The sequence below is a fragment of the Mustela lutreola genome, chromosome 10 (genome assembly GCF_030435805.1).
Source record: "Mustela lutreola isolate mMusLut2 chromosome 10, mMusLut2.pri, whole genome shotgun sequence".
Lineage (NCBI taxonomy): Eukaryota > Metazoa > Chordata > Mammalia > Carnivora > Mustelidae > Mustela > Mustela lutreola.
The window spans coordinates 653589-679706 of record NC_081299.1 but is presented as its reverse complement, the minus strand read 5'-3'; the positions used below and the strand labels follow the sequence as shown (position 1 = coordinate 679706).

The 26118-nt window shown below is 59.6% G+C and overlaps 1 protein-coding gene across 11 annotated transcripts; it reads left to right on the top strand.

Annotated features, from left to right (window-relative positions):
* The first annotated feature begins 31 nt into the window (after nucleotides 1-31).
* Nucleotides 32-24887, top strand: SLC35E2B (solute carrier family 35 member E2B). 11 transcript variants are annotated; one of them, XM_059135004.1, is made up of 11 exons: nucleotides 695-794; nucleotides 2596-2726; nucleotides 11843-12274; nucleotides 12551-12615; nucleotides 13047-13174; nucleotides 15346-15466; nucleotides 16703-16799; nucleotides 17141-17194; nucleotides 17696-17768; nucleotides 19507-19566; nucleotides 19655-20298. In XM_059135004.1, exons 3-11 carry the CDS (start codon nucleotides 11953-11955, stop codon nucleotides 20229-20231), a joined length of 1497 nt encoding a protein of 498 aa, XP_058990987.1. In that variant the 5' UTR covers nucleotides 695-794; nucleotides 2596-2726; nucleotides 11843-11952; the 3' UTR covers nucleotides 20232-20298. The 11 variants fall into 11 exon arrangements, with proteins under 11 accessions (XP_058990990.1, XP_058990985.1, XP_058990992.1 ...); XM_059135003.1 differs by having other exon boundaries at nucleotides 701-794; nucleotides 2557-2726; XM_059135007.1 differs by lacking the exons at nucleotides 695-794; nucleotides 2596-2726 and adding an exon at nucleotides 32-165.
* Nucleotides 24888-26118: the final 1231 nt, after the last annotated feature.

Here is a 26118-nt window from a genome sequence, read left to right as displayed (position 1 = left end):
CCCACTTCTGCTGCTTTCTTCCTGTTTCCCACCTGCGGACCGGCCCTGGGGGCTCCCTTTGGCGGCCCCGGGGACCTTCCCTAGAAGCGCGGCCTGCGGGCCCCGGACGCCAACGGGTCTGAAGGAGGAAACGGGCTCGTTGCAAATCGCCGCAGAGAAAAGCGAGTGAGAACTGCACGACCCTGGTCTAGAAGGCGCGGCCACTGGCCGCGGGCAGGGGCGCGGCGGGAGGGCCGGCCGCGCAGGGGCGGGGCTGCGGGCGCGGGGCCGCAGGGGCGCGGCGGGAGGGCGGGAGGGCGCGGGGCCGCAGGGGCGCGGCGGGAGGGCGGGAACGCGGGCGCGGGGCGGCGGGCGCGGCTCTCCGCCTCCGCGCGGCCCCGGGCCCCGGGTGAGCGGGCGCCCCCAGGCCCCAGCCCCCCGGCAGGGCGCTCCCTCCGTCTCTCCCTCTACTGTCCCTTGAGATCAAAACCGCGCGGCGGCCCCGCGGGAATGAGCGGCCGGAGCCGCCCCACCCGAACGGGACCCGCCGGAGCACACCCGCGACCTGGGCCGCGCCGGGACGGCCGGGGGCACCGTCGCCCGCAGCAGGCGCGGCCGCAGGGAAGCTCGAGCGCCGACCACTCGGACGAGCGCGGCCGCAGACGTCGCAGGCGGCCCCTGCGCGTCACTTCCGGCGCGTCGCTTCCGGTCGGCGGCGAGCACTTCCGCCCGCGGCTCGGCCCGCGCCCCCACCCCCGACCCCACCGGCCCGGCGGTCGCGTAGAGAGGGTTGGAGGGACGATGGCCGCCCCACGGTGAGGCGCTGCCCGCCCGGCCTCCGCCCCACACGGGACGGAACGGTCTGCGCGGGGCTTCCCGGCGCACGCGATGCGACCCCTCCTGCAGCCCCGCCGCGCGCGGAGCCCTCGGGGCGCCGCAGCTCGCCCCCCCGACCCCAGGCCGCGTGCCGGCCGCGTCCGTTTCCCCGGAGGCCGCTGTCGGCCGCGCGCCCTTACGGCCCCGACGTGGGGCGGGGTCGCCGGGGTCGGGGTGGCGCCGCGCCCCCGGCCCGCGCAGCGCGGGGAGCTCGGCCCTCCCGGAGGCGGGCGGCGGGTCTCCGAGCCCGGCTCGCGGGGAGGGCCCCGAGGCGACCCTGGCGGCGCGCGCGGAGCCAGCCCCGGGGTGGGCGCCTGTCCGCGGCTCGGGCGGCGCGCGTCGGCGATGCCCGCGGGCGGAGGCGCACGGAGACCCCGCGCCGGCTGTCGGCCCGCGGCCCTGCTGCGACCGGTGGGTGCCGAGGCCGCGGCGCGGGGCAGGGGCTGCGGGCGAGCCCCAGGCCGGGTCCCCCAGGCCCGCGGCGGAGTCGGGGCTGGGGCGCGCGACTCCGGGGCGCGGGGAGGCCGCTCTGGGCCCCGGCTGGCTTCCCGGGAAGCGGCGGTCGGGAGAGCCCCGATGCCACCGCTCCGGGTCGTGTGTTTGCGGGAGGGCGGCCGGTACGCGGAGCACGCGGAGGGGAAAGCGGCGAGGGGGCCGCCGGGGGTCGCCTGTCGCGCGCCGGGCCCGAGCCCGCCAGCCCCCGCCTACGGGAAGCCCCGGCCCACCGCGTGCCTTCGCGCTCGCGTCCCCGGGCGGACCCCTCCTCAGAGAGCCCTGGGGCCGGTGGCTCGGCCGGCGCTCCCCACCTCGCGGGGTCGGCCCTCCTCCGCGCTCCTCCCGCTCCCGCTCCCGCCCCGCCTCGCTGGTCCGAAGGCGCGGCCCCCGCGGGGCGCACCCGCGTCCGCCCTTCCTGGCTGCCGGGGCCCCGCGGGCTGGGGGGCCGCGCTGGGGGCGCGGGCCGTGTGCTCGGACCCGGGGCTCCTTGCGCTGAAACTCCCCGGGCGCAGGGCCCCGAGGCGGCCGAACCGGGTAACCGACGCCGCGTCCGGCCTGGGGCCCAAAGGTCCGGCCGCCCAGGATTGATGTCTCTCCCGCCTCGGGCTGTGGGAGACTCCGCTGTGCGGCGGCCGAGCTCGGGCCCAGGGCCGGTGCCCGCGGCCTGTCGGTTCGCTCCGGGCCTCAGATGACTTCTCCCCCGGGTTGGCTGGGCCGCGTCCCCCGATTCCCTCGCAGTCCGCCCGCTTCAGCCCCTGACGCATCGCTCTCCGCTGCCGGGAAAGGGAGAAAAAGCCGGTCCGGAGGCGGAGTCTTGTTCGGTGCCTTGTCCTCGGGCCGGGGTTGGAGAGGACTTCTGCAGGTGCCGGAACCGGAGAGGGGCGATTTAAAGCGGAAGACAGTGTAGTGAACCGCACGTAGAGGGGCCTTAGCAGTGGGGATAGAAGGGATTCGGGATGAAAGAAGCCACTTTCAAGGTAATGAATTAGAAACTGGAGAGAAACAACCGAGCGTGGGACTCCACCTCCCAGAATTGCCTGCAGCCCTAACCCGGTCTAGGTCCCTAACCCGGTCTAGGTTCCTCCCAGTCATTGGTTTACATCAGAGCCCTTGGTGCAAGAGGTCTCCGAACTCAGCGACACTTAATCTATGACAAATGTTTTTTGTCTAAAGTTGTCAGACTACATTATGTCCCCTTGGTAATAGGCCAGCGTGTGACTCGTGGCTCCCTATTGGATACTCCAGTAGGGCCCAGTGTCTCAGCATGAGAGACGAAGCTGTGGTTCTGCCCCACTGTGCACAGAGGTCCCGCAAGACCTTCGGCCCGTTGTTGGTTCAGAAGAGATTCCCAGAGACGGTCTACTGTGTAAAACCCCGTACGTCTTCTCTAAAACGCCCTGCTGACAGGTTGAACCAATCTAGATTTCCTTACCCGGTGTTTGAGAACATCTTGAGTCGCTTGTCCTAGGACTGGGATTCTTTTTTTTTTTTTTAAGATTTTATTTATTACTTTAGAGAGAGAGAGACAACATGAGAGGGGGGAGGGGCAGAGCAGGGAACCTGATGCAAGACTCCATCCCAGGACTCCAAGATCATGACCTGAGCCAAAGGCAGTCGCTCAACCAACTGAGCCACCCAGGCGCCCCTAGAACTGGGATTCTTAACCTCAGGCTGTGAGCCTTGGGATTTAGGATTCTGCAGAACTGGCTGGGGAAACATGGACATCTTTATTTTCATCAGCCTCCAGCTGAGCTTCTCTTCATGGTGACAGGAGCAGCACCCGTGCCTTTGTCTCCGTTTTGGAGCCTGGGCACCTTCCTGGCTGCCCCTCGTTGCAAGGACACCGGGGCCCCTTTGGGCCCCAGGCTGGACGTGGCGTCGGTTACCCGGTTCGGCCGCCTCGGGGCCCTACGCCCGGGGAGTTTCAGTGCAAGGAGCCCCGGGTCCGAGCACACGGCCCGCTCCCCCAGCGTGGCCCCCCAGCCCGCGGGGCCCCGGTGTCCTGACCCCTGTTTAGGACTCATTATTAGGCGCTCAGACAAAGTTACGATGTACCATGTTTGTTTCTTGTGGTGTCACCACATCTCATTAGACCTGGTTTCCTTTTAGTCCTGCACGTTCTGAGGTCAGCTCTGGGCCGGAGAGAAGAGCTGCTCCCTGGCCTAGTGCAGACGGTTCATGAAGCACTTACTCTGTCGCTGGTCGGGGAGGGTTCCGGCTTCTCGTTCTTTGTGCTCTAGTCTGAAAGGGAGACAGTTCAGACCGTTACCCCAGTGAGCTGGGGGAGCCGGTTCTCCGCCTTGTTTCCAGGCTGACTCAGAGTGCCGTTGGCTCTCAAAGCCAGCTCTAGGTCAGATGAGGGTTGCTGACCATCAGTGTCTGCAGGACAAGAATTGCTTCCCTCTGAAAGCTTGGATCACGTGGTCTATGCAAGAGGAACAGGCCTTGGGGACGGTGAGTTGGAATCCAGGAAGGCCTCTGCGACCCGGTAGTGAGTGTGACCTGAGCTCAGGACCTGCCAACCCGTGGCTGCGGTGGGTCATGCCCGGCAGTCGCTCGGGGTCTTCACTGCACCCTGGAGCAGGGGTTCTGTTCAGTCTGAACTGCAGGCTCACGGCTGATCATCGGGATTTCAACCTTCCTGTCACTCACCTCCGATGGTGTGTTGCTGTGTGTTACCTGTTTTTACTGTTCCATGTGGCATCAGGTGAACATCCCCTGCCTGACGTGTTGGTCCTCTTGTGGACAGATGGCTGGGTTTCTGCTGTGGACATGCTTAAATGTGTCTTGTGCACACGGGCAAGGCTTTCTCTAGGGGAAGGTCTCCGGGACACAGTGGTTCATGGGATCCTGAGGAAGGTGGCCGGATGGTGATTTTCTAATTTTGCCTCCCTTTTACGTCAGCCTGCTGACTTTGTCCTGTACACAAGGGCGTTCTCTTCCCCGGTTATTGCCGTGGCTGTTCGGGTTGATCTTACTCAGTGGGTTCTGATTGTGTGCTGCCCCTACTCACTCACTCTCACGCTGCCCCTGGGTTCCTCCCGAGGGCGTTGGCACGGGTGCTTCTGTGTCCTGTGACCTGTCCTGCCGGTGTCTGAACACTTGCCCTTCCTCTGGCCCAGCTAATGCCCGAGCCCTGAAATTGGCCACTTCTCTGTGGGGGCTGGTTATTTCCGTGGAGAATGAGATTTAGAAAGAAGACCAGGACAGGGTGCTCACTGTGGCTGGGCTGTCACTGCCTCTGGGCCCTCAGTGGCCAGATGATGCAGCAGATGCAGAGATGCGTGGACTGTGGACAGGCGTGCTATGTGTGGCTCCGCCTGTCCGTACCCACGGGTGCCGATGCCCGACTCCTTCGTCAGCCCTAGAAGCTCAGCCCGCCGCACTCTCCTCCACTTTGCGTCCGTGCTGTGTCCGGAGGCACACTGAGGTCTCACTCCCAGTAGCCACAGAATTGTCACTGCTCAGTCCAGAACCCCTGAGCCATGAGTGCGTAACAAAGCCCGCCATCTGAGTTCACTGTCGGGGTTCTGTCTGTGTCTAATCTGAGCACACGCATTCTGCAGACCGTTCAGAAGGTACGTGGGTGCGTTTTGTCTCCGCACTTCAGCGCGCTGATGTGCTTTACTTGATGCGCGGCCTGGTTCTGTTCGTGTTGCACCTCAGAGGTTTATGTTTGTTTTTTAAGCATGTGGGACATTAATCTAGTTGCAGAAGCCGTAGCTCTCTGAACAGGGGCGTTCGAGAACTGGGGTCCGTCTCGGTCCCTCTGCGCACGGTCTCCGCCGCCGCCACCCGTCTCCTCCGGCTCGGGCTCGGGCTTCTCCTCCCGCATCTCTTGTTGCTCCATGTCAAGATCGGACTTGCTTGCTTGTCATCTCTGAATTTATTTGTTTTGAGTCCCTCAGAGTGGGGCTCAGACCCATGACCCCAAGACCGAGAGCCGCATGCCCCCCGCCAAACCAGCCTGGTACCCAGCTTCTCTCTTTAGATCGCCGGTCTTCCCTGCTTCTCTGCTGGAACTTCCATTCTCGTGATTTTTTCCATACCCGGTTACTGTCCGTACCCACGGATTTCATACTTCTTTGCTGCATTCCAGATAATTTCCTCGGACATTTTTCTTGAATGCAGTAACTTTTTTCAGTTCTGTCATTTCTGTGTGACCCACCAACTGAGTTGTTTCGTATTCTAGATTTTTCCGTTTTCAGTTTGAGGAACTTGTAGACTGACAGAGGAAAGCGCCCTACCTGTACGCCGTTCCCTCGGCCCCCTCCCGTCCCCGTCCCGTCCCCCACGGCCTCAGCGAGACCGGGGAAGCGGCCCGGGAGCGGCGCTCCGTCCGGACGTCCCGACAGAACCAGCAGCTCATCTGCAGGCCGCAGGCCTAAATGCCGCTGGGGGCCCTTCTCGGGCATGCGGTCCGATCTGCGTGCGACCTGCATTCAGTGGCCGTGTCCCCATGGTCTCCAGTCCTTGACCTTTGTGCCCTGTGTACTTTGGTGTCTGTCTGACATGTTCCCTCGACTAGATTTGTGGTCACGTGTCCGCGGCACGAAATCCACAGCCGTGCCACGTTCTTCCTAGTCCGTCGGGTCAGGGCAAACAGGACGGCACTCTGTCTGGACTATTTTCAACTTTGGTCACTGGGTTGGGGTTAGTGTCCGCCAGTGTCTCAGGGTAAAGTCACTCCTCCCTTCCATGATGCGTTGGCCCCTGGGAGGGAGCGGTTTGGATGCAAACACGGCCTTGTTACAGCGAGGCCATGGGGTGACTCCTCTCAGAACATTTATCCCTGATGGTGTCTTGGGCGTGTCCTGTGGACCTGCAGCCCTTGGGCTCTGTCTGTCCCTCCCTGGAGCCACCAGGCAGGTGCTCCTCCCCCACTGGCCACCCTCTCCAGGTAACCTTTGATTTTTGACCCGTATCCATTGATCAGCTGCCAAGGCCTTCAAGCCTGAATTGAGCAAGATTTTCTCCAGAGCCTATTGCTTCTGCCACCAGCGGCTGTGGGTGTGGCTGGGCCCACCGGCCTCAGGCACCCCTGGCTGCTTTTTGGGGGGCTTCCTGCCCTGAGTTGGAGCTTCCTGGGAGCCTCTGGTGAGATTTCGCTTCTGCCCTGCCCGTGATCTCCATGGCCCCTTTTCTGGTGGTGTCTCCTGGTCTCTGAGCGCTTCGTCTCTCTGGCCTCCTTCCTGGGACCTACCTCTGCCTTCTCTCCCTCCTTCCAGATACTTCCTCCAGCGTCCGGCCTGGCTCTTCTCCTGGCTGCGTTCTCTATCCAAGCCTCTCCTTGGGGCCCTGATTTCCATACTCCAGGTCTGTCCTTCACTTGTTGAATTCTCCAGAGAAGAATCATCTGGTCTCCTGTCGGAAGCCGGGAGGTGCTGCCTGGCCCCTCTGTGGTCCTCCGTCACTGCTTTCGCTGTCGACCGAGGCCTGTTCCAGCCCCCGATCCAGGGCCCCCAGAGCTCCAGGAGGAGTCTGAGTGTGGTCACTCTCCTGGCCAAGCTCCTTGACATGCTTCCTTTCTTGCTTCCCTCCCCCTCCTCTGTGGGTTTCTGTCTCCGAATAAAAGCACACGAGCTGTGGGAATCCAGGTGTGATTAGTGAGTCTTTGGACGTGAAGGGTCTGTGACGCCGTAGCCTGCTCCAGGCCTGCTCTCATCTTTGGACGTGGTGTGGAAACCACGCACACTTGCAGGTCTGCTGCCCCTCAGCCCGCTGCATATGAGGCCTGGGATCTCTCTGTCCCTGGGCCCGGCTGTCCCATTGCTTCATCGCCGAGCTGGGCGGGCTGTCTGTGGAGAGGCTGGTGGTCATGAGAAGAGCTCGCGCCGGAAGGTGTGTGTGTCCTGTGGCCTGAGCATTTGCCTTGGGATTCCGGGCACTGTTCTGGACATGGGGCAAGGGAGCACTGGTGTGTTGTCTGCTGGTTGGTGTGACGGGACCTCCGGGTCTCCAGCCCCGGCTGCAGTCCACCCCAGAAGCCTGGTGGCTGCCTCTGTGTGGGTGGAAGGCGGGGAAAGTGCACGGGAGACAGCTCCTGGGCAGCCAGGGGGACCTGGTCACCAAGGGGCAGATGGTGAGTGAGGCGACCCGCGGTTACCGGGAGAGGCCCTCACACTCTGAAGTCTGGTCTGGGGGGCTGCACGCCAGGCTGCAGGGGGCTGGGGAGGGGCAGGCAAGTTCGGTCCCCTGGCAGGGGCCGCCCGCCCTAACCTTCCCCGCCTTCCTCACTGGAAGCTGGTCTGGTGAACTCTGAATCCGTCAGAGAAAGGAAGGTTTGGCTCTAACCGAACGGGCTCTGGCCTAAGCAAGCGTCGTTCGTGTAGGTGCTGGGGCTTGGAAACGTCAGCTGAGGCTCTGGGAGAACCGCTTTCTGGCGCACGGGGTTCTTCTGCATGCACAAATCCGAGCTTATAGAACAGTCTGGAAGACAGCGCGATGCCTCCCTGCACACATGCTTGCACTTGGCTGCGCCGTTTGGTTTCCCCGGGCCCTGTCCTTGCCGTGCCCCCGCCCCATGAACTCTGGCCCGGGCTCCCTGGTCCCTGCTCTTTTCCAGAACTTTTTACATTTTTGTTTCGAGTCAGTATTGGGTGTTTGGCATGTTTGGCCGCCTTGCAGGGAACCACAGTGTGTCCTGCCCTCTGTGCTTGGTGCTGTCATTTCAGACCTCCAGCCCTTTTAAGATTGCCCTTTGGCTCTTGTGGCAAAGGCCTTGGTCCCGTGATGTGCCGGGATCGGTTTCTCCTTCAGGAGATGTTTAGGTTGTGTTTTGCTACTAACAAATGCTGGGACACCCAGGTGGCTTGGTCCGTCAAGTGTCCAGCTCTTGATTTCGGCGCAGGGCTTAACCTTGGGGTCCTGGGGTCATTCTGCACTGGGGCTCCGTGCTCTGCGGGGAGCCTGCTTCTCCCACCCCACCCCCGCCACTCCCCCTTCTCGTGCTTGTGCGCGCGCGCTCTCAGTTAAATCAGTAAGTCTTGTAAGAAATGCTACGTTGGGGCGCCTGGGGGGCTCAGTGGGTTCAGCCTCTGCCTTCGGCTCAGGTCATGATCTCAGGGTCTTGGGATTGAGCCCCGCATCGGGCTCCCTACTCAGCGGGGAGCCTGCTTCTCTCTCCCCCTGCCTGCCTCTCTGCCTGCTTGTGATCTCTCTCTGTCAAATAAAATCTTCTTTTAAAAAAATGCTACGTTAACCCCGCATCTTCTGGCGACTTGTGTGAGCATCACACACGGGTCCCCCGGGACCACTTGTTGCCGCAGGCAGCCTCTGCCACACGCCCGTGGGTCTCTGCTTTTATCATTTCTTGTCACTCGCCGACACAGTGGTTCGGTTTGTGTGTCCTGCTGGGTGTTTCCAGCCTGGGACTGTCGGTGACAGAACCGCGGGCTCCTCGGAGGGAGTGCCTCCCACCCCCATGGTGGCTCTCTGCTTGGCCGTCTGCTTGGCCGCATTCGATCAGCCCAGAAGCTAGAAATCATTCTGGTGCTTGGGCTGTGCCCGCAGTGTTCCGACCTCACTGGTCTGCGCAGAGACGGGCCACTTTCTATCAGCTCTGGGAGCTCGGGCGCGTGAGCGTGCAGCCAGCACGGAGGACCTCTGCTCGGGTGGGGGGCTCTGTTCGGGTGCTTCCCATGGGACCCCCCCCAGGAGCAGAGCACCCAGACATGGGGGAACCAAGGGTGGGTGGTCGGGGCAGTCAGCGGTGTGACTCTTCTGTGTTGTGGGCGCCCCTGACCAAGCAGTCACTGCCAAGCACCGATGTGACAGAGACACGTGAAGAGACGCTCCCATAACATTCCTGGTGGCATGGCGGTGCGTTCACTGGGGTTCAGGCACGAGAGCGGAACCCTAGCTGTGTGGAACCACGTGTGCGGGCTCTCCTTGACTGAAAACCAACATCTTGTTGAAGGTCTTTATATGGGAGTATGTGGGCCATCGAGTGGTGGTTTCCAGTTTCTTAAACCTCTGACCACAAGCAGACATGGCGCAGGGAGGATCTGGCCCTCAGAAGCGCCTGGTCCTGGGGCTTCTTGGGGGGACATGACATGGACTTTAGGAGAAGGAGAGTGAGTTTCTCTGGTGGAAGCCCAGTGGGAGGGGTGCTTGGCCTGGAAGGGGTCAGTTACCCGCCGCACGCTCTTCGCCGTGTGTGTTGGTCTGTGGCTGTTTCCGGAGCCTCTGTGCCCTGCAAACAGCTGAGCTTTGCAATCAGCCACAGCACCTGCGACCGCCACTGTGATGGGGCCTTTGGGGAGCAGGTCCTGGTAGTGCTAGGGGCCTCGAACTTGGGATTTGGCCCGGACAAGGAGGCTTTCCTGAGAAGGCAGAGCCTACAGAGGTGGGGAGGGGCAAGGAGCCAAGGTCTGGGACCTGGGGACCCTTGGTGGGGGGGCGGATACTCTCTCTGGTCTAAGACTCCCTGCATCCAATCTGCACTTGCAGCCAGTCCCTGGTTCCAAGCCGGAGTGGTGGGGGTGGCGGACCCCCCACATCCCCTCCGGCCTGGCCAGTCCTAGCTGCACAGAGCACCTCATCGCCCCGAACGAAACAGTGGGACTGGGCGGGGGAAGAGGAGCCTGCGCGGGCCACAGTCTCAGGGCCCTCAGTGGTGAAGGGCTCGTCCTTATGGGGGCATGGGAGCCCCTGGAAGGGCCAGGCACACCCCGTTGTGATCTGCAGTGCATTTGGGGTAGGGTGTAGCCACGGTTGGGATGCATGTGGGCAGCCAGGGTGCGACGCAGGGCTGTGGTGCGGAGCTCGTGGGGGACTGAGCCAGGAGTGCCGGGGGCCAAGGCAAGGCAGAGGGAGGATGGCTAGAGTCCCTGGTGTCGCCGGCGCCTGGGGGCAGGACCAAAGCCGGCTTGCGGAAATTCAGGTCTTAAATTTGAGGAGCCCTTGAGCACTTGTCTGCAGATGAGCAGGAGAGAAGTGGGGCGGGCAGCGTGTACGCCCATGGGAGGTCCTGCTGGGGGGCCAGGGTGCAGGCCGACTTAGCCCCCAGATGCCCCCTGCCACCCACGCCAGGAGCCAGGGGTAAAGTAGGGTGGATGTCCTTCTAGATGTGTGACTGACAAGAGGAAAGCCCAGGTGTCAGAAACTGAGGGAACGGGAAGTCTGGTGCCCAGCCCGCTTGAGGCTGGCTGGGGACGTGGGTCTGACGTCTCTGGGAAAGGAGGTGGGACCCTGGCCCTCCTGAGATAGGGCAGGCTGCTGTCACTGGGCCTCGGCTTAATGCAAGAACTTGGAGAACTTCCCTGCCCACCACCGGAGAAGCCAGGTCTGCCTAAGCCTGTGATCTTAGGGGAGAGGCCGTGACCGTAGGTCTGAGACCAGCAGGTATGGGTTTGCTGTGCTGAGGGTTTGTCGAGAAAGTAGCATGAAATTGGTCCTGGGGCATGTGACAGAAACCCCAAACCCTCAGTCTGGGCCCAGGGCGCACAGGACCCTGCATGCAGGATCTGCTGGAGGTGACTGACGTGCACCACACACAACCCCAAAGCCAGAGCCCAGCGAATAAGGCCCAGGTGTTGGCTGAGGTCTTGGGTATGGGGCCTTTAGAGAACCTGAGACAGAAGACGTAAGAAGGGAGGAAGGAGCAAGACACGGGGTGCCTGGCCAGCTCCGTCGGAGATCCTGGGGTCGTGAGTTCGAGCCCCCTGTTGGGTGTCAAGTTTATTTAAAAAAAAATTTTACATTAAGGGGCGCCTGGATGGCTCGGTGGGTGAAGCCTCTGCCGTCAGCTCAGGTCATGATCCCAGGGTCCTGGGATCGAGTCCCGCATCGGGCTCTCTGCTCGGCGGGGGCCCTGCTTCCTCCTCTCTCTCTGCCTGCCTCTGCCTACTTGTGATTTCCGTCTGTCAAATAAATAAATAAAATCTTTAAAAAAAAAATTTTATGTTAAAAACAAGAACAAGATGCAGTGAGAAATGCAGACCAGTTCCAGGTGGAACCAAATAGAATGTCTATGGTGAAAAATAGAGGAATTGTAACTTAAAACCCAGTGGACAGATTAAAAAGCCAGTGTCTCTGGCAGGGCCGTCTTCCTGTGAAGAACAGCTGGGAAAGCAGGATAAAATATGAACCGTGAGGCGAGCGCGTGCGGATGCGGCACGGAGACCCGCAGAGCGGGCTGGGGCCGAGGCCTGTCCTCGGGGACTTAGGCAGGTCCCAGATCAGGCAGGTGCAGAGCCCCTGAGATGGCTTCAGGAGGGCGGCAGCCTGGGTGGGGTCCTCCTGGGACCTCTGTGCAGATGGTGGGCACGTGGGGAAGGGCTGCTGGAACCTTTGGTCTTCAGCCCCTTGGGGCGGGGAGACAGGAGCTGTCGGGGCCCGTCCTGGCAGCGCAGCGGACGGGCACCTGGAGGCGGAAAGAAGGCTGGGATTGCATGTGTGTTTCCACGCTCTGCAGCTGCGTGCTTAGCACTTTTTAAGGACGTCAGGATGCCACAATCAATAATACCGGTTCTTCTCCTTCACGTTTCAGCACGCGCTCTCTAGGGAGAGCCGAGTCGTGCTCCGCGCACTCTCCATCCCGCAGACCTCCGGCTGGGAGTCGGCCCGGCCTGTGCTGCCCGCAGTCCTGAGGAGACCAGCATGTCGGCTTCGGCAAAACCCCTCGCGCCGGCAGAGCCGGCCCCCGGCCCCGAGGACAAGCCCAGGGGGAAGCCGCTCCTTGCCTGGGGCTCCCTCTTGGGCCACCGCAGCGAGAAAATTGTTTTCACCAGGAGCGAGGGAGCCCCCGAGGAGAAGGTGCTCTCCATAACCATCACCGAGACCACCGTCATCGAGTCCGAGCTGGGCGTCTGGAGCTCCCGGGCTCTGCTCTACCTCACGCTGTGGTTCTTCTTCAGCTTCTGTACCCTCTTCCTCAACAAGTACATCCTGTCCTTGCTGGAAGGGGAGCCCAGCATGCTAGGTAGCGCAGGTCCATGGCCTTCGGGGGGTACGGGCCAGGCCCCTGGAACCCGCAGTTGCTGCTGGGTCCGTGTGAGAGGCACTCGGAAGAGCCCAGCGCCGGGGATTGGGGGCGCGCGGGGCGCGGGCCGTGTCTGGCTCGCAGAGCAGCGCACCCTGTGCGCCTGCGTGCCGGGAAGGGAGGCGAGTCTGTTCTGTCCCCTCAGGTGCCGTGCAGATGCTGTCAACCACATTCATCGGCTGCGTTAAAATATTTGTTCCTTGCTGTTTGTATCAGCACAAAACCCGGCTTTCTTACCCACCCAATTTCATCATGATCATGCTGTTTGTGGGTCTCATGAGGTAAGGGATCTGGCGTTTTGGTTGAGTGCTGCGGAGAATGTCTTGGCTGTCACCGGGAGTGGGAGGCTGGCTGACGGACGCTGTAGACCCGTGATCACAGGCGTGTTTTCAGTGCAAAGTTTATGTGGTCTAGGGCTGTCTAGATTTTAGGACGACAAATGTATTGGTTTTGTGGATCTGAATGCAAACAGATTCCTTCTGGAACTGCCATGGATCTTACTTAAGAATGGTTTGAGAGTGACACCCCTCCTCTCCCTGGGCCTGCCACCCTGAACGTGCGGAGCTCGCCTTGCTGTTGGGGCCGCGGAGCCCCTCGCTGCAGGGCCAGACCCAAGTCTTCGGGGGGAGGCAGGCAGGGCGGGGAGCCGAGGGGAGCAGGGCCGCCACAAGCGGCCGCCTCCATCACGGTGACACTTCGGGCTTATTTTCAGGTTCGCAACAGTGGTTTTGGGTCTGGTCAGCCTGAAGAATGTGGCGGTTTCGTTTGCGGAGACAGTGAAGAGCTCTGCTCCCGTTTTCACTGTGATCATGTCCCGGATGATCCTGGGGGAGTACACAGGTGAGCAGCCTCCTGGCGCCCCCCCACCTGCCTCTGCCCCCTTCCCCAGCCACAGCCGAGCGCTGAGGCTCGCCTCTCCGAGGTGGACGTCTTGACTTCTGTCCTAGAACATCTCTGAGCAGCGACAGTGCCCCGGGCACTCGCTCCAGCAAGTGCTTCTTTGCCTCAGCGGAGGGCAAGGCTGTTTGGATATGCAGAGGCCTCGTGGCTGGTGGGTACATAGAAGCTGTGGAGGGAAGGAGGAAGCCAGTAAGGGAGGAGTCACTCGTCCCAGAAGGTGAGATGGCCTTCTGTGTCACGCAAGGGACTGCCTGGTGACAATCCCCTGCTGGTGCGCCCGGCAGTCTTGCCCAGGCTGGCCGCCTCCTGTGTCCTTCCTGAGCTCCTCCGACAGCCTCCTGCTCCTCCCTGCTTTTTAGCTGCCTGGCTCCGTCTTCCACAAGGGCCAAAAAGCTGATGTATTACAAATCTCCAACCTTCAGTGACCGCAGACTGTTTCCAACTACACATTACACACACGTCCCTGCTCTTCCCACCGGCCTTTGAAAACAGGGTCCATCCAGCATTGTTCCGTGGAGACAAGCAGGGAGCGGAAGAAGTGTGTCCTGTGCGGCCTCTCATCTGAAGCCAGGGCTGATCGACGTGGAGATGCAGATACACACTGGCTTCAGTGGCGGGTGGCGGAGGGGGGAGTACACAGCTGGACCCCTCGCAGGTGTGCGTCCAGAACCACACACGTTTGAGGTGGTGCTAAGACAGTCCGATCAGCGTAAACAGCAGCCCTAGAAATCACAAGCCTCCAGAAACAAATGAAGCGGACTGCATGGCGGGGGCAGGGGGCTGCTCAGCTGCACAAACTTTCCTTCAGTGACGTGAAAACAGCAGGGTTTGGCGTCCAGCTGTGGTGGCTCTAAGCTGTTTTGTACAGAACAGTGCGAACAAACAAACGTAGCAAAGAGAATCTGTTGGGGAGAATGACTGGGGGCCGGGGCTCCAGAGCTGAGGGTCACCCGCAAAAGGGACCCCGATGTATGACGCCCTTCCCACCGCGGTGTCTGCGGATTCTCGAGCAGTGGCTGGGACTCAGGGCAGAGCGGCCTGTGGGGCTTCAGACCTGAGGGCAAGTGGGGCCTGCCTCGGGGGGCACCCCAGGAAAGCCCTGGGCTCTCCCCTGAGACCCCACACATGCCCACACCCGTGAATGCCTCCCAACAGCAGACCAAGTCCTTCTAAGGGCAAGAGGGTGCTGGTGGCCTCACATTCTCTGGGTTTTCACACGTACAGTCCATCATGCAGCAGACGTTTCTGGGCAGACGGGAGGCCAAGACCATATGCTGGAAAACCGAGAAGGTGCTGGCAGGCGGAAGGCCTGCCAGGCCGGATTCCCTTCCTCCAGCTCTCAGCCTGGCAGCCGCGTGGGCCTGGGGGCTGCTCCTTGGTGTCTGGGGGCTCCCTAGCGACAGGAGCCTGGACAGCATGGTCCTGTGCTGGGAGGTGGCCATCATCCTCCAAGGTCAGCGGGGACCTCTTCCACGGAAGACTTCTTCCCTCGTCAACTGAATTTCAGAGTAAACAAAATGGGACCCGGTGTTGAAGCAGCATGAGGCCCAACGCCCGGTTTCCAGAGCGAATGTGCTTTTCCGTTCTGCCCAACGGACTTCCTTCAGCTCCGCCTCAAGTTTGTTCCTAGGGCTCCAGGGCAAAACCGGAGCCGAGAGAGGTTGCCTCCTCACCATGTGCAGCTTCTGACGGGAGACCCCCTGCGCCGGGGCATTCAGCAGCCTCCGCCCCCGGCCCCCCGTGTGGACGGACTGGTCCAGAGCGCTCGTTCTCAAGGGAGAGTTTGGGCCACGGCCGTGCCTGGCAGGGCAGGGCGGGGCTTCGGGGCGCGGGGTCCCAGCCTCGTGCATCTGGCCTGTGGGCCTGCAGACGTGCCTCACCGAGAACAGCCTCGTGAGGTTCCCGGCCTGGGCGAGGGCGGTGGGCTCGGAGCAGGCATGGACGTGGATGTTGTTTCTCTCCAGTGTAAAGAATCATTAACTGCTGGTTTTTTAACACAAGTGGAAGTTGGCAGCTTTCGTGAGGGGCATGAAAACAGCCTTGGCACCCAGCAGAGATTTTCAGCGGGGGGACTGACGCGGCCTCCCTTCTGTGTATTTGGCCCTTTCCAGGCTTGCTGGTCAACCTCTCCCTCATCCCCATCATGGGGGGCCTGGCACTGTGCACGGCCACGGAGATAAGCTTCAACATCCTGGGGTTTTCAGCCGCGTTGTCCACCAACATCATGGACTGGTGAGTCAAGGGCACATGGTGTGGTCAGGGTGATGATGTGCAAGTCCAGATTAACTCAGAGTCACATCCCATAATTCACACTGGACACACCTGATGCTGGCTTTTCCGAAATATCAAATAGTTTGTGTCCCAGTAAGGCAGTCTTTTCTCAGAAAACAAGCCAGAGTTGGGCAGCACGTGGTCTTGGTCGGAAGAACACTCCTTGTAAGGACACAGTTAGCTTGCGTGCCCCGTGGCTTCATATGTCCGTCCGCACTCAGCCAAGCAAAGGGGAAGAGGCTGTCTGCGGCTGGAACAAAGGGGCAGTGTCTGGTCCGTGTCCAGGGGTGGCTCTAGGAACGGAGCAGCCCCAGTCAGGTGCCGGAGGGAAAGTACTGCCTGGGAGTTTCCTCGTCCTACAGCAAGAGGGGCAGACAGTGTTGCAGAGTTCTCTTTAGATCAGTGAGCGCGGCCGCCCTGCATCTGGGCTGCCATGCCATGTCTACACTAGGCCTCCGCTAGCCCTGCTCTTGGAGAAGTCCTGACTGGCACCAGGTCTGTCCTGCTTCTGGGAAGGCAGAGAGAGACACACGGAGTTTATTGTTGCCATACCTGTTGAAGTCAGACAGGCTCACCCTGAGGTTTCTGGTGCTGGGCCAAGTAGACGTTTAAAAGTCACTTGTAATTTCATTTCTGACATTTAGATGTATTTCCTTCTGGCTTTTCCCCTCTACGTATGTAGCTCCTAGAAATCCAATACAGCCTCAGTGTGCATTCGGTCTGGGTCTGGCTCCGTTCCCTCTGTGTGTGTGGTCCTGTGAGCGTCGCGTGCTGGCACGGGGGGCTCTCAGAAGCCTGGGCCCCATAACCGCCTCCGGGTGCGGCACCAAGCGCCTGCGGATTAATGCCTCTTTGTCTGGATGTGCAGGGCGGGCCTCCTCACACGAGGCTGCATTGAAGTGTCTGACATCATCAGGGTGAATTCCAGCAGCGACACAGAGCCCGTGAACTTGGACAAGGGCCCTTGACCCACACTGCCGCTGTTTCCCAGACGGTTGTTCTGGTTTCTAATTCTGTAGTCAGAGCTTTGGTCTTACCTTGTCCTCAACTAAGTTTTTGCATCAAAATCAAATGAAACCCCCTGCTGCTTCTGGGACCCAGAGGGTCGCGTCCCCGGTAGATGTGATAAGTCCCTTGGTTCCTGGGCAAGCTGGGTACTGTTTCCTCTTCTCCTCTGGTGGGTCTATTCCGTTCCAGAGTTTTGTCCATTATTTTTCCACTGGCGTCTTCGAGAGCTCAGACCGATGTCCGCTCCCTCCCACACAGTCCGTCCCCGGGGCCTGGCCCGCGGCAGGTACTGATGTATGGGAACTCGGTCCAGGGCAGGGTTTCGTACGCACTTAGAGCAGGACTTTGGGCTCCTCTGACCCCTAACAGCTGGGGGCCCTCAGGCTCACCGCTTAATTTCTGAGTGCCTCAGTTTACCCTTCTGTAAAAGGGGCTGGTCATGCCCCCCCCAGTGAAGCAACACCCAGGAACCCCCCAGCGTGGGCCTGGCTCGTGGTGCTTGGGCGGGGGCCGTCCCCGAGGGGCTGCCGTCATTGTCACCGCTGAGGAAGGTGCAGGTGCTGAGTCCTCTGAGGTCCACGCTGACTCCTGGCATCCCCTGATAATCTCTTCTTTCCTCTATTCTAGTTTGCAAAATGTTTTTTCAAAAAAGCTCCTCAGTGGGGACAAATACAGGTTCTCGTAAGTATCACTCGCCCATGAAATTCCATTTTGTTGGCCCGAGAGGACTTCTTGCCCTTTTGAATCGAGGGTCCCCTACAGACCTGATGCTTTTCCCACGTGGGCTAACGTGGCTTTTAAAAGTACTTTGTGGAGGGGGCGCTGGCCAGCCCAGTCCAAAGAGCAGGCGACCCTTGATCTCAGGATGTGGATTCGAGCCCCGTTTTGGGTGTAGAGATTACTTAAAAAAATAAATAAACCTTAACAAATAAGTAAATAAATAAAACTACTTTGTGGTAACTTGGAAGAAAAACCCCTCCTGTTTCCAGCTGCCCCCGAGGCACCTGAAGGGCCTGCTGGTTCCCGGCTGCGGCTGTGAGCGCTCCCAGACCCTCCCCATCAGGCTGCACAGCACAGACTCTAGTACGAGGGCCTCGGGAGCCTCGGGAGCTGCGCGCGGGCTGCGGGGGCCTGGTCTCCGCGGTGCTGGGGGAGCGTCAGGTGCCTCTCTTGCCCCTGCAGGGCCGCAGAGCTCCAGTTCTACACCAGCGCCGCGGCCGTGGCCATGCTGGTCCCCGCCTGGGTCTTCTTCATGGTGAGTCTCAGGACGCCACTGGGCGCTTGCCTGCGTCATCGCGTCTCCACAGTGACAGGCTTGGCCGGGGCGGGGGGGGGGGTGGTGGGGGGGTTTGCCTAACTGTCCAGGGGGCGGGGCTGGCAGGCTGGCTGCTTGCCCCGTCACTCACAAGGGGTCATTGGTGTGCCCTTGAGAAGCCAAAGCTCAGAGAAGCATCAGACGCTGGCTTGCGCCCATCAGGGCCAACCTGAGGCTGCGGAAGTGTCCTGAAGTCTTAGTGTGAGGGTTTTTAGGCCTGTTTTATTATTGGTTTAAAGTAACAGGTGCCCACTTAGAGCAAGCAACAGGACAGGAGTAGATAAAGCAGAGAGACGGTCTGTCTCCTGATCACCCCTGGACCCACTCCTGCAAACCCCTTTTCCAGCCCTGTCTCCATGGCTAGGATCATACTCGGGTAGACACGCGTGTGGTATGATTCTAACAGTCTTCGGAAGCTGTGTGTCCATGTCCATGCAGACCTTTTTTTTTTTTTTTTTAATTTTTATTTATTTGACAGAGAGAGATCACAAGTAGGCAGAGAGGCAGGCAGAGAGAGAGAGGGGGAAGCAGGCTCCCTGCTGAGCAGAGAGCCCGATGCGGGGCTCGATCCCAGGACCCTGGGACCATGACCCGAGCCGAAGGCAGAGGCTTTAATCCACTGAGCCACCCAGGCGCCCCCCACTTTTTTTTTTTAAACACAAATGGAACTAGGCTCTTCTGTCCTATGCTTGTGCTCCGGGGTGTGGCTGTGCCTGATCTGTCACAGCCCCTTGAACAGAAACCTGACTGCTTGGCACATTTCACACGAACAGCTTGTTTCACTTGTCGTGTCTTTAGCAGACAAGAGTGTTTCTGTAGGATACTTTCTTGGAATTGAAATGGTTGATTGAGGGCGCCTGGGTGGCTCAGTTGGTTGAGCGACTTCCTTCAGCTCAGGTCATGATCCCGGACTTTCCAGATCGAGTCCCGCCTCGGGCTCCCAGCTCCGTGGGGAGTCGGCTTCTCCCTCTGACCTTCTCCTCGCTCGTGCTCTCTCCCACTCATTCTCTCTCAAACAGATAAATAAAATCTTTAAAAAAAAAAAAAAAAAAAAGAAAGAAATGGTTGATGGAAAGATGTACATATCTAAAAATATTTTTATTGTCGTAAAACATACATAAGCATAAAATTAACCATTCTAACCGTTTAAAGTATGCATCAGATAAGTTCAGGTGGTGCAGCCGTCACCATCCGTGTGCAGACTTTCATTATCTCGGACTGAAACTCTGTCCCCATTAAAAAGGAACTCCCCGCTTGCCCCACTGGGGGAGCAAAGCTTTACCTCTCCCGGCTTGCCAGGGCCTCGGCTGGGCGATGACAGGGCACGAGCCCACAGACTGATTTAACATAAGCTTCACGTGACATGGGAGCCTCCCGAGGAGACCAAAGGAGGGGCGAGTCTGTGTGCACATCCAGGCCAAGCAGGGGGAGGTGGCTGCAGGGGAGCGGCTGTTTGGGGGGCGGAGGCCGCGAGTCCTCCTGGCTCGGTCTCCGGCGAGGAGCGTGCTGCTTTCCTCTTGCCGCGCCCACGGCCTCCACGCGGCCTGTCTCCTTCTCAGGGATGGGAAGGGAGCTCAGGCTCTTCGTGCTCCTGCTGTTTTTAAGGGTCTTCAGCCCAAAATAATCCTGGTGCCCAAGTGGCACAGTTGTGTTCTGAGCTCCTTCATCCCTCCCCCAGCCAGTGGCACCCGCACTGTCCTTTCTGTCTGTGCAGATCTGACGACCCTAGGTCTCTCATGTAAGTGGAATCCTATGGGGTCTGTCCTTTGGGGACTGGCTTATGTTGCTGGGCGTGGTGTCCTCAGGGCCCTTCCGTGCTCTGGCAGGTGCCTAACCTCCTCCTCCTCTGGGCTGAGTCATCGGAGTCCGTTCGTCCGTCCTTCCGTCCGTCCGTCCCCACACGGATGGATGCCTAGTCGCTGCCTCATTTCGGCATTGGCGGACAGTCCTGCTGTGAACCTGGGCGTGCGCGTAACGAACCCAGACCCCGCTCCCGGTTCCTCGGGCGGGCGCCCAGACGTGGGGTGCCGTGCTCGCAGGAGTTGTCTGTTGAACCTTCTGAGGACTGTCCTGCGGTGGCTACACCAGTTTACTTTCCCGCCAGCAGCGCTCAAGGCCTCCAGCTGCCCCTCCTCCGCTGCGCGTGTCCTTTCCATTTTCTGTTCTCGGTGGTCACCGTGCGCGCACGTGAGGCGGTCTCCCCTGCCGTCTCCCCCGGTGCTATGGGTTTGCGTTTCCCGGACGGTCAGTGATGCTGAGCGCCCTCTCATGGGCTTCTTGGCCACGCGCGTGCATGTGCACGTTCAGAAGGTTGGTGGGGCTGTTTGGGTGCCGCGCGAGAAGGCTGTTTGCAGACCACTGCTCGGCCTCAGCTTGTGGGCCCAGGAGACTGGGTACCCGTGACCCCAGGCTTCCCCGAGGTGCTCTGCGAAGGGAAGACAGCAACGGCAGAGCGTTGCTTCTGTTCTGACCACAGGACTTGCCGGTGATCGGCCGGAGCGGGAGGAGCTTCAGTTACAGCCGGGACGTCGTGCTGCTGCTGCTGACGGACGGCGTGCTGTTCCACCTGCAGAGCGTCACGGCCTACGCCCTCATGGGCAAGATCTCCCCTGTGACGTTCAGGTGAGCACGGTAGTTTCCCAAGAGACAAAGTGTGCGTCCAGCTCTTTTGCAGAGGAGCGGACTTTAAGCCCAGGGATTGCATGAACCATCTCCGTGCTCTTCAGATGTGAAGGGAGGGCCGTAGCCACGTGTTGTGACCACCAGGCCGTGCTGTTCAGAGCTGTTTGACCTACGGCGAGGCCCAGCACATCAGTCTGTAGGGAGCCCCCCCCGGAACCTGGAGCAGATTTGAGTGTTTTTCTGTCTGGATCAGTGTGTCAGTGGCACCGCCTGTGAGGCCAGAATGTTCTGCTCTTGGGCTGTCCAGTGGAGGCCATGGGCACCTGACGTGAGGTGAATGCAGTAAGGAACAGAACTCTTCTTTTACGGTTTTATTTATTTACTTAGTTATTAGAAAGAGAGAGCATAAGCAGGGAGAGCAGCAGAGGGAGAAGCAGGCCCTACGGAGCAGGGAGCCCAGTGTGGGGCTCAATCCCAGGACCCTGGGACCATGACCTGAGCCAAAGGCAGGAAGAAGCGTAGCCCACTGAGCCACCCAGGCACCCCCCAAGAGATGAATTCTTAATTTCATCTAATTTTAAGCAATTTTAATTTGAATAGCCACATGTAGCCATAGGCTCCCATGTTGGAGGCACAACTGTGGAAACAGAGACGAGCCAGAGGCCTTGCCGGCTCCTCTTCCCTCCTGTAACTTACAGAGTTTAATAAAAGCACCATTTCAAGACTAGAGAGTTTTCAGTAACAAGCAGAAAAGCATGAGCTCGTGTCCGTAGCAAGCCTAGAAATCCACGTTCTTCGCTTTGGCCACGTGTCATGGAAGTCAGTTGGCCTTTTTTTTAAACTTCTGAACAGGAAGCAGAGGCGTGGAACAGCCGGGCCTCTGACTCTCTGGGGTTCCCTGGGGCGGCTGCCGCCCCTCCCTGCTCAGGTTGCTCTGGCCCAGTGCGGCGGCCGTGCAGGGCACCAGCTGCACGCCCTGCCCTGTGACCCATGTGGCCCTCCCCCTTCCTGGCTCCTGACGGGGGAAGGTCTGCAGGAGTGCCAGCCACAGTCGGTCAGGACTTTTACATTCTGAGGCCCGGAGTGGTCACTGTCTCTGTCACACATTTTGGTATCCATATGGGGCCAGGAATTATTTCCAAATACCCGTGAAACTTTGTTTTTTCGTGATTCTTAACAATGGTTCAAAAAGGGCAAAAGCAGAAAACCAATTCTTTTTAAAGAAAATAGCTTTTTGGTGTACGTCTTTCTTATTCATATCGTAAGAGCAGTACTTAATTCGTCATTGGAAGTTTGGAAAAGACAGAAAAGTACAAAGAGTAAAGCACATGAAGCCCAAGATCCCCAGACACAAGTGCTGTGAGCATGTCAGCGTCTTTCACATTAACTGCGTTTCTACGGGGCCCAGCGTTGCTCGCACAAGAGACAGAGTCCCCGAGGGGCCTTTCTGGGGTGGCTCCTGTTCCTCTCTGCCCGGCGGCGTCTGTAGAGCTCTCCTGCCCTTCAGCAGAACGCTGAGCTGTTTAGGGGAAAATGCCATAATGTCTGTGATTTACTTAAAAATATTTCAGTCCCCAAATAGGATGAAGCAAATAAAGCACAATGTCAGTTTAGTCTGCAGGACGGGAGTATGGCCATTCGTCATAACCTGTCCCTGCTTCTCTGTTGGACACCTTTGCTAGTGAAAGTGAGGAGGAGGGAGCCGGCGAGGGGGTGCCCCTGGGCTGTGGGGGCGGCGGGCCAAGCCCGGGCTGTAACCTCTGTCGTTGCAGTGTCGCCAGCACCGTGAAGCACGCCTCGACCACGTGGCTCAGCGTCATCGTGTTTGGCAACAGCGTCACCAGCCTGTCGGCGACCGGCACTGCGCTAGTGACAGCTGGCGTCCTGCTCTACAACAAAGCCAAGCAGCACCAGCAGGAGGCCATGCAGAGCTTGGCTGCGGCTGCCAGCCGGACACCAGAGGACGACACGGAGCCGCTGACCCCCAAGAACCCCCGGCCAAACCACTGAGCTGTGGAAGCCCCAGCAGGTGCCCGGGGCCCCGAGGTGCTGCCCACCGCTGCTGTCCTCCTCACTGGCACGGACGCCCAGCCCCTCAGGTCAGTAGGTGCAGGAGACCAAGGGACATGCCGCCTTCCCTGCTCCTTTCTTGAGTTCTCAGTGAAAACCACCGGGAACTTGCACAGGGATCCCAGATGCCAGCTTCCTGGGGCACAGACCAGAGCCAGCAGCTGAGCCACAGCCATGTAATGTGAAAACCCCGACCTGCTGACCCCGTGATGAGCGCATGAGGGGCCCTGGGACCCGCACTAGCCTATGCAGGCCCTCACCAGTACGCAGGTCCGGCTACAGTGAGGCCAGGCCCCGGTGCCTTGGCGGGGGGACGGCCACAGGTGCCAACATGTGCCACTCCCACTGCTTGGTGCCAGCTCCGTGTCCCTGGGCCTGCACATGTCCTTCTGCCATCTGGCGGGGCTGCCGTGCTGAGACGGAAGGCCCAGGTGCCACTGCCTGGGCCAGAGGCCACAGCAGCCAGGTGACCACTAGGAGAGAGCTAGGAAGGGGCACAGAAGGGGGCAGGGCCGTGGCTCTGGCCTTCCTGCCCCTCCACCCACGGCGCCCTCTGCACCCCAGAGCTGTCAGCAGCCGGACCACTTAGGGAAAGGCCCCTTATGGAAGGGAAGGTGCCCCACCCCGTTCAGGGTCTCTGCTGCACTAGGCCCCAGACCTCTTGAGGGTCCCGACTCTCACCGGTGGCTGTCCTTCATTCAGGGACCCCCGATGTGATGACGGTGGCTGCCGGTCATAGAGGTGGAGGACAGACAGGCATCTGTGGTGTTTAGCTCAGGACAAGGACATACGGACATTCCCTTTTTTTTTTCTGGGCCCCTGTGTGTAACCCGGGCTGTTCTGAAGGGTTCCCTAGAGGTACTCCTGCCATCACCCTGCTGGTCGGGCCGCTTCATACCTTGTCTCTTGGACAAGGATGCTGAGGGTTTCCCTCATGAACGAGGGAGTAGGGGGTGCTGGGAAGAACATTTGGTGTGTTCACAGTTTTTGTCACACTGCATTTACAATGACTGGAGTTTTTAAAGAAGGAAACAGGTGGCCAGGGACAAGTGGCTTCTGGAAGGTGTGCTGTGTGACCGTTAACACACTGAACCCACAGGCTGGCTTGGCCTGGCTCTCGCCTCCCAGAGCAGACGGACCATCACGCTGGGCATCCGAGCCCTTTGCAAGGTCCGGGCTCCAGGCCTCTGCACGCTGCTCCCCCTCTCACATCCCAGTGGCATTCTGATCAGGGCTCCGCCCGCTGCCAGCCAGGCTTGAAGACCTCTCTGTGGCACCACGCTCACACACTGGGGCGCGTCACCTGCGGCGGCAACACGGCCGCCTGAGACCGGCCTGCCGTGACCGAGTGAAGTAGCCTACAGGAGGGCCTCGGGCGCGAACAGCCCCTCGTCGGATTCCCCCTCCCTGTTGCTCAGTCCTTGGCTCCCACCATCTCTTCACTGGTTTTCCGGTTGGTGTCTCAGCTGGGAAATGAAAACAGGCCCCCCTAAAGGTCAAATCTCTTGGAAACAAAGAGCAATAATCATGTCTCATTAACTTCTGGCTACTTGAAGCGGCGTGCCATAATGACAGGTCAGAGCAGGGCCTTTTCTCAGTGCTCACATTTTCCACCAAAAATGAACAAACAAAACAAGAAACTACAACCTTTTCAGGACGTCCTGTGCCCCGCGGACAGGCAGCGTGTGCTGGCCTGCGCGCCGAGCTCACCTGCACCGTGAAGGCGTTGATCATGAGACTTGCCCCATTTCTATCCCTTCCCTCGCCGCCTCCCCCACAAACACACGGAGGAGGACTCGTTGGAGGTGACTGGGGCGGCAGTCACCTGGGTCTGGGGGGACCAGAGTGAAGGCACGGCTTGCACAGCATCGTGCCTCCCCCCTCAAGAATGTGGCCGCCGCGACCAGCTGCTGACGGGACGGGAGCAGAGGACACATCTGCGGTCATCTTGTTGCAAGATGATTTCATGCTGCCTTCCTCACGGATGTCGTCATCGCAGTGGTCATCGGAGTGTGACCAGACGGGCAGCACCTGCGTCTGAGCTCGTAAGGGACCAAGCGCACTACAGGTCACCTGTGCCCTGTCTCCTCTCACAAGTGGCTGTCTGCAGGTGCGATTTTCCAAAATCCGAAACAAAATGAAGATTTTCCTGAATTATTAGCAAATGAGGTCATTTCCAGCAAAGCTGCTTCTGAGACATTTCCTCAGAACACAAGTTGTGGCCGGCAGTGTGCCGGCCCGGGGCTTACGTTCCTTCTTCCCATGTCTGGTCTCCGTCCAGGACAGCCCAGCCAGGACACAAAACCCGTGGCCTGTGTTGGCCATGTGTGGAATGAATGTACAGACATGATCTGTTTTTTTAATTAACTCTGTGTAGTAGTGTTTCTAGTATGTTCTCACTGAGCCATCCCAAACGTGCTTGTATCAACGTTGACACTGGGTGTCACCACTTCCTTGGGTCACTTCCTCCCGTGTCCATGGTTGTTGTCTGTGCCTTTGCAAAGAAACACTTCAAACAGGTGTCAGGTCAGGTCATTTGCTTACCTACATTGATACTTAGAGATGTAGTATGTCTGGCTTTCAAGGAAGCTTCCACTGAAGGGCCTAAAAAGCTTTTTTTTTTTTTTAATTCCAGTAGTCATAATTTCCTGTATATCAGCATTAAAATAATCTGCCCTGGAAAGCTGAGAATATTCTTGCACAATCCAAAATGTGTCTTTAATTTAAGAAAAACACACATGGTGAATCAGAGACAGTCCCACGCAGCTCAGAGAACATCCGCCGCGCTGGAAATGCTTTTCCCAGAACCAGTGGGTTCTGCCTGTGAGTGGCCCCTTGGATGGGCGGGTAGGGCTGACACACGCACCACGTGGCGCTTTACATCTGGCTGGTGGTGTGCTTTCCCAAGGCCTCAAGTGTTTTCATGGTTTCCTGGGTTGGAAAAACTAGGCCAGGAGTTCGTGCACATGGGGTTCTTTTCTTCTACCTGTGACCGGTGGACTGAGGGCTTCATTCCTTCACAAAGGCCGTACCTGCTCTGGTTGGAGCCTCTTCCTTCCCTTGCTTTAGAAGTAAGAATGCCCCAGCTCCCCGGCGAACCTGCCCGTGTCCCCTCTCCTGGCCGAGGAGCCGCTTGGCCCAGGGGAGGTTCTGCTGACCGCCTGCTGCTTGGGTGCAAAGCCTCCGACACCGCCGTCTCTGCAGAACGTACTCGTTTCCCCGAGGTTCTGATTATGGGTTTCCTGGGCGCTGGACCGGTGCCCAGACTCCAAAAGGAGTCGGAAACTATGCTACTGGTTAAACAACAGGAATAGTGACCGGAAGCGCCCGCTATGTTAAAGACTAAGGACCCTCCACAGCCCGCTGCGGCTCCGTCTCCCCGTGGGAGCGACCGCCACCCGCTCCCCGACTAAGCCCGCCATGCGCCCCGCACTCTCCCCTCCTCGTTTGGAGGAAACCCGGTGTTCACTGGCTACTTCGAGCCCCGTCTGCCGACGTGGGAGCGGAGTGTGAACCTGCCGGGGCGAGCCCGTGTCCGCGGCTTCCCCGCGGAGGTCGCTCTACAGCGCACTGGGGGCGGCGCGCGCGCGGGGCTGCG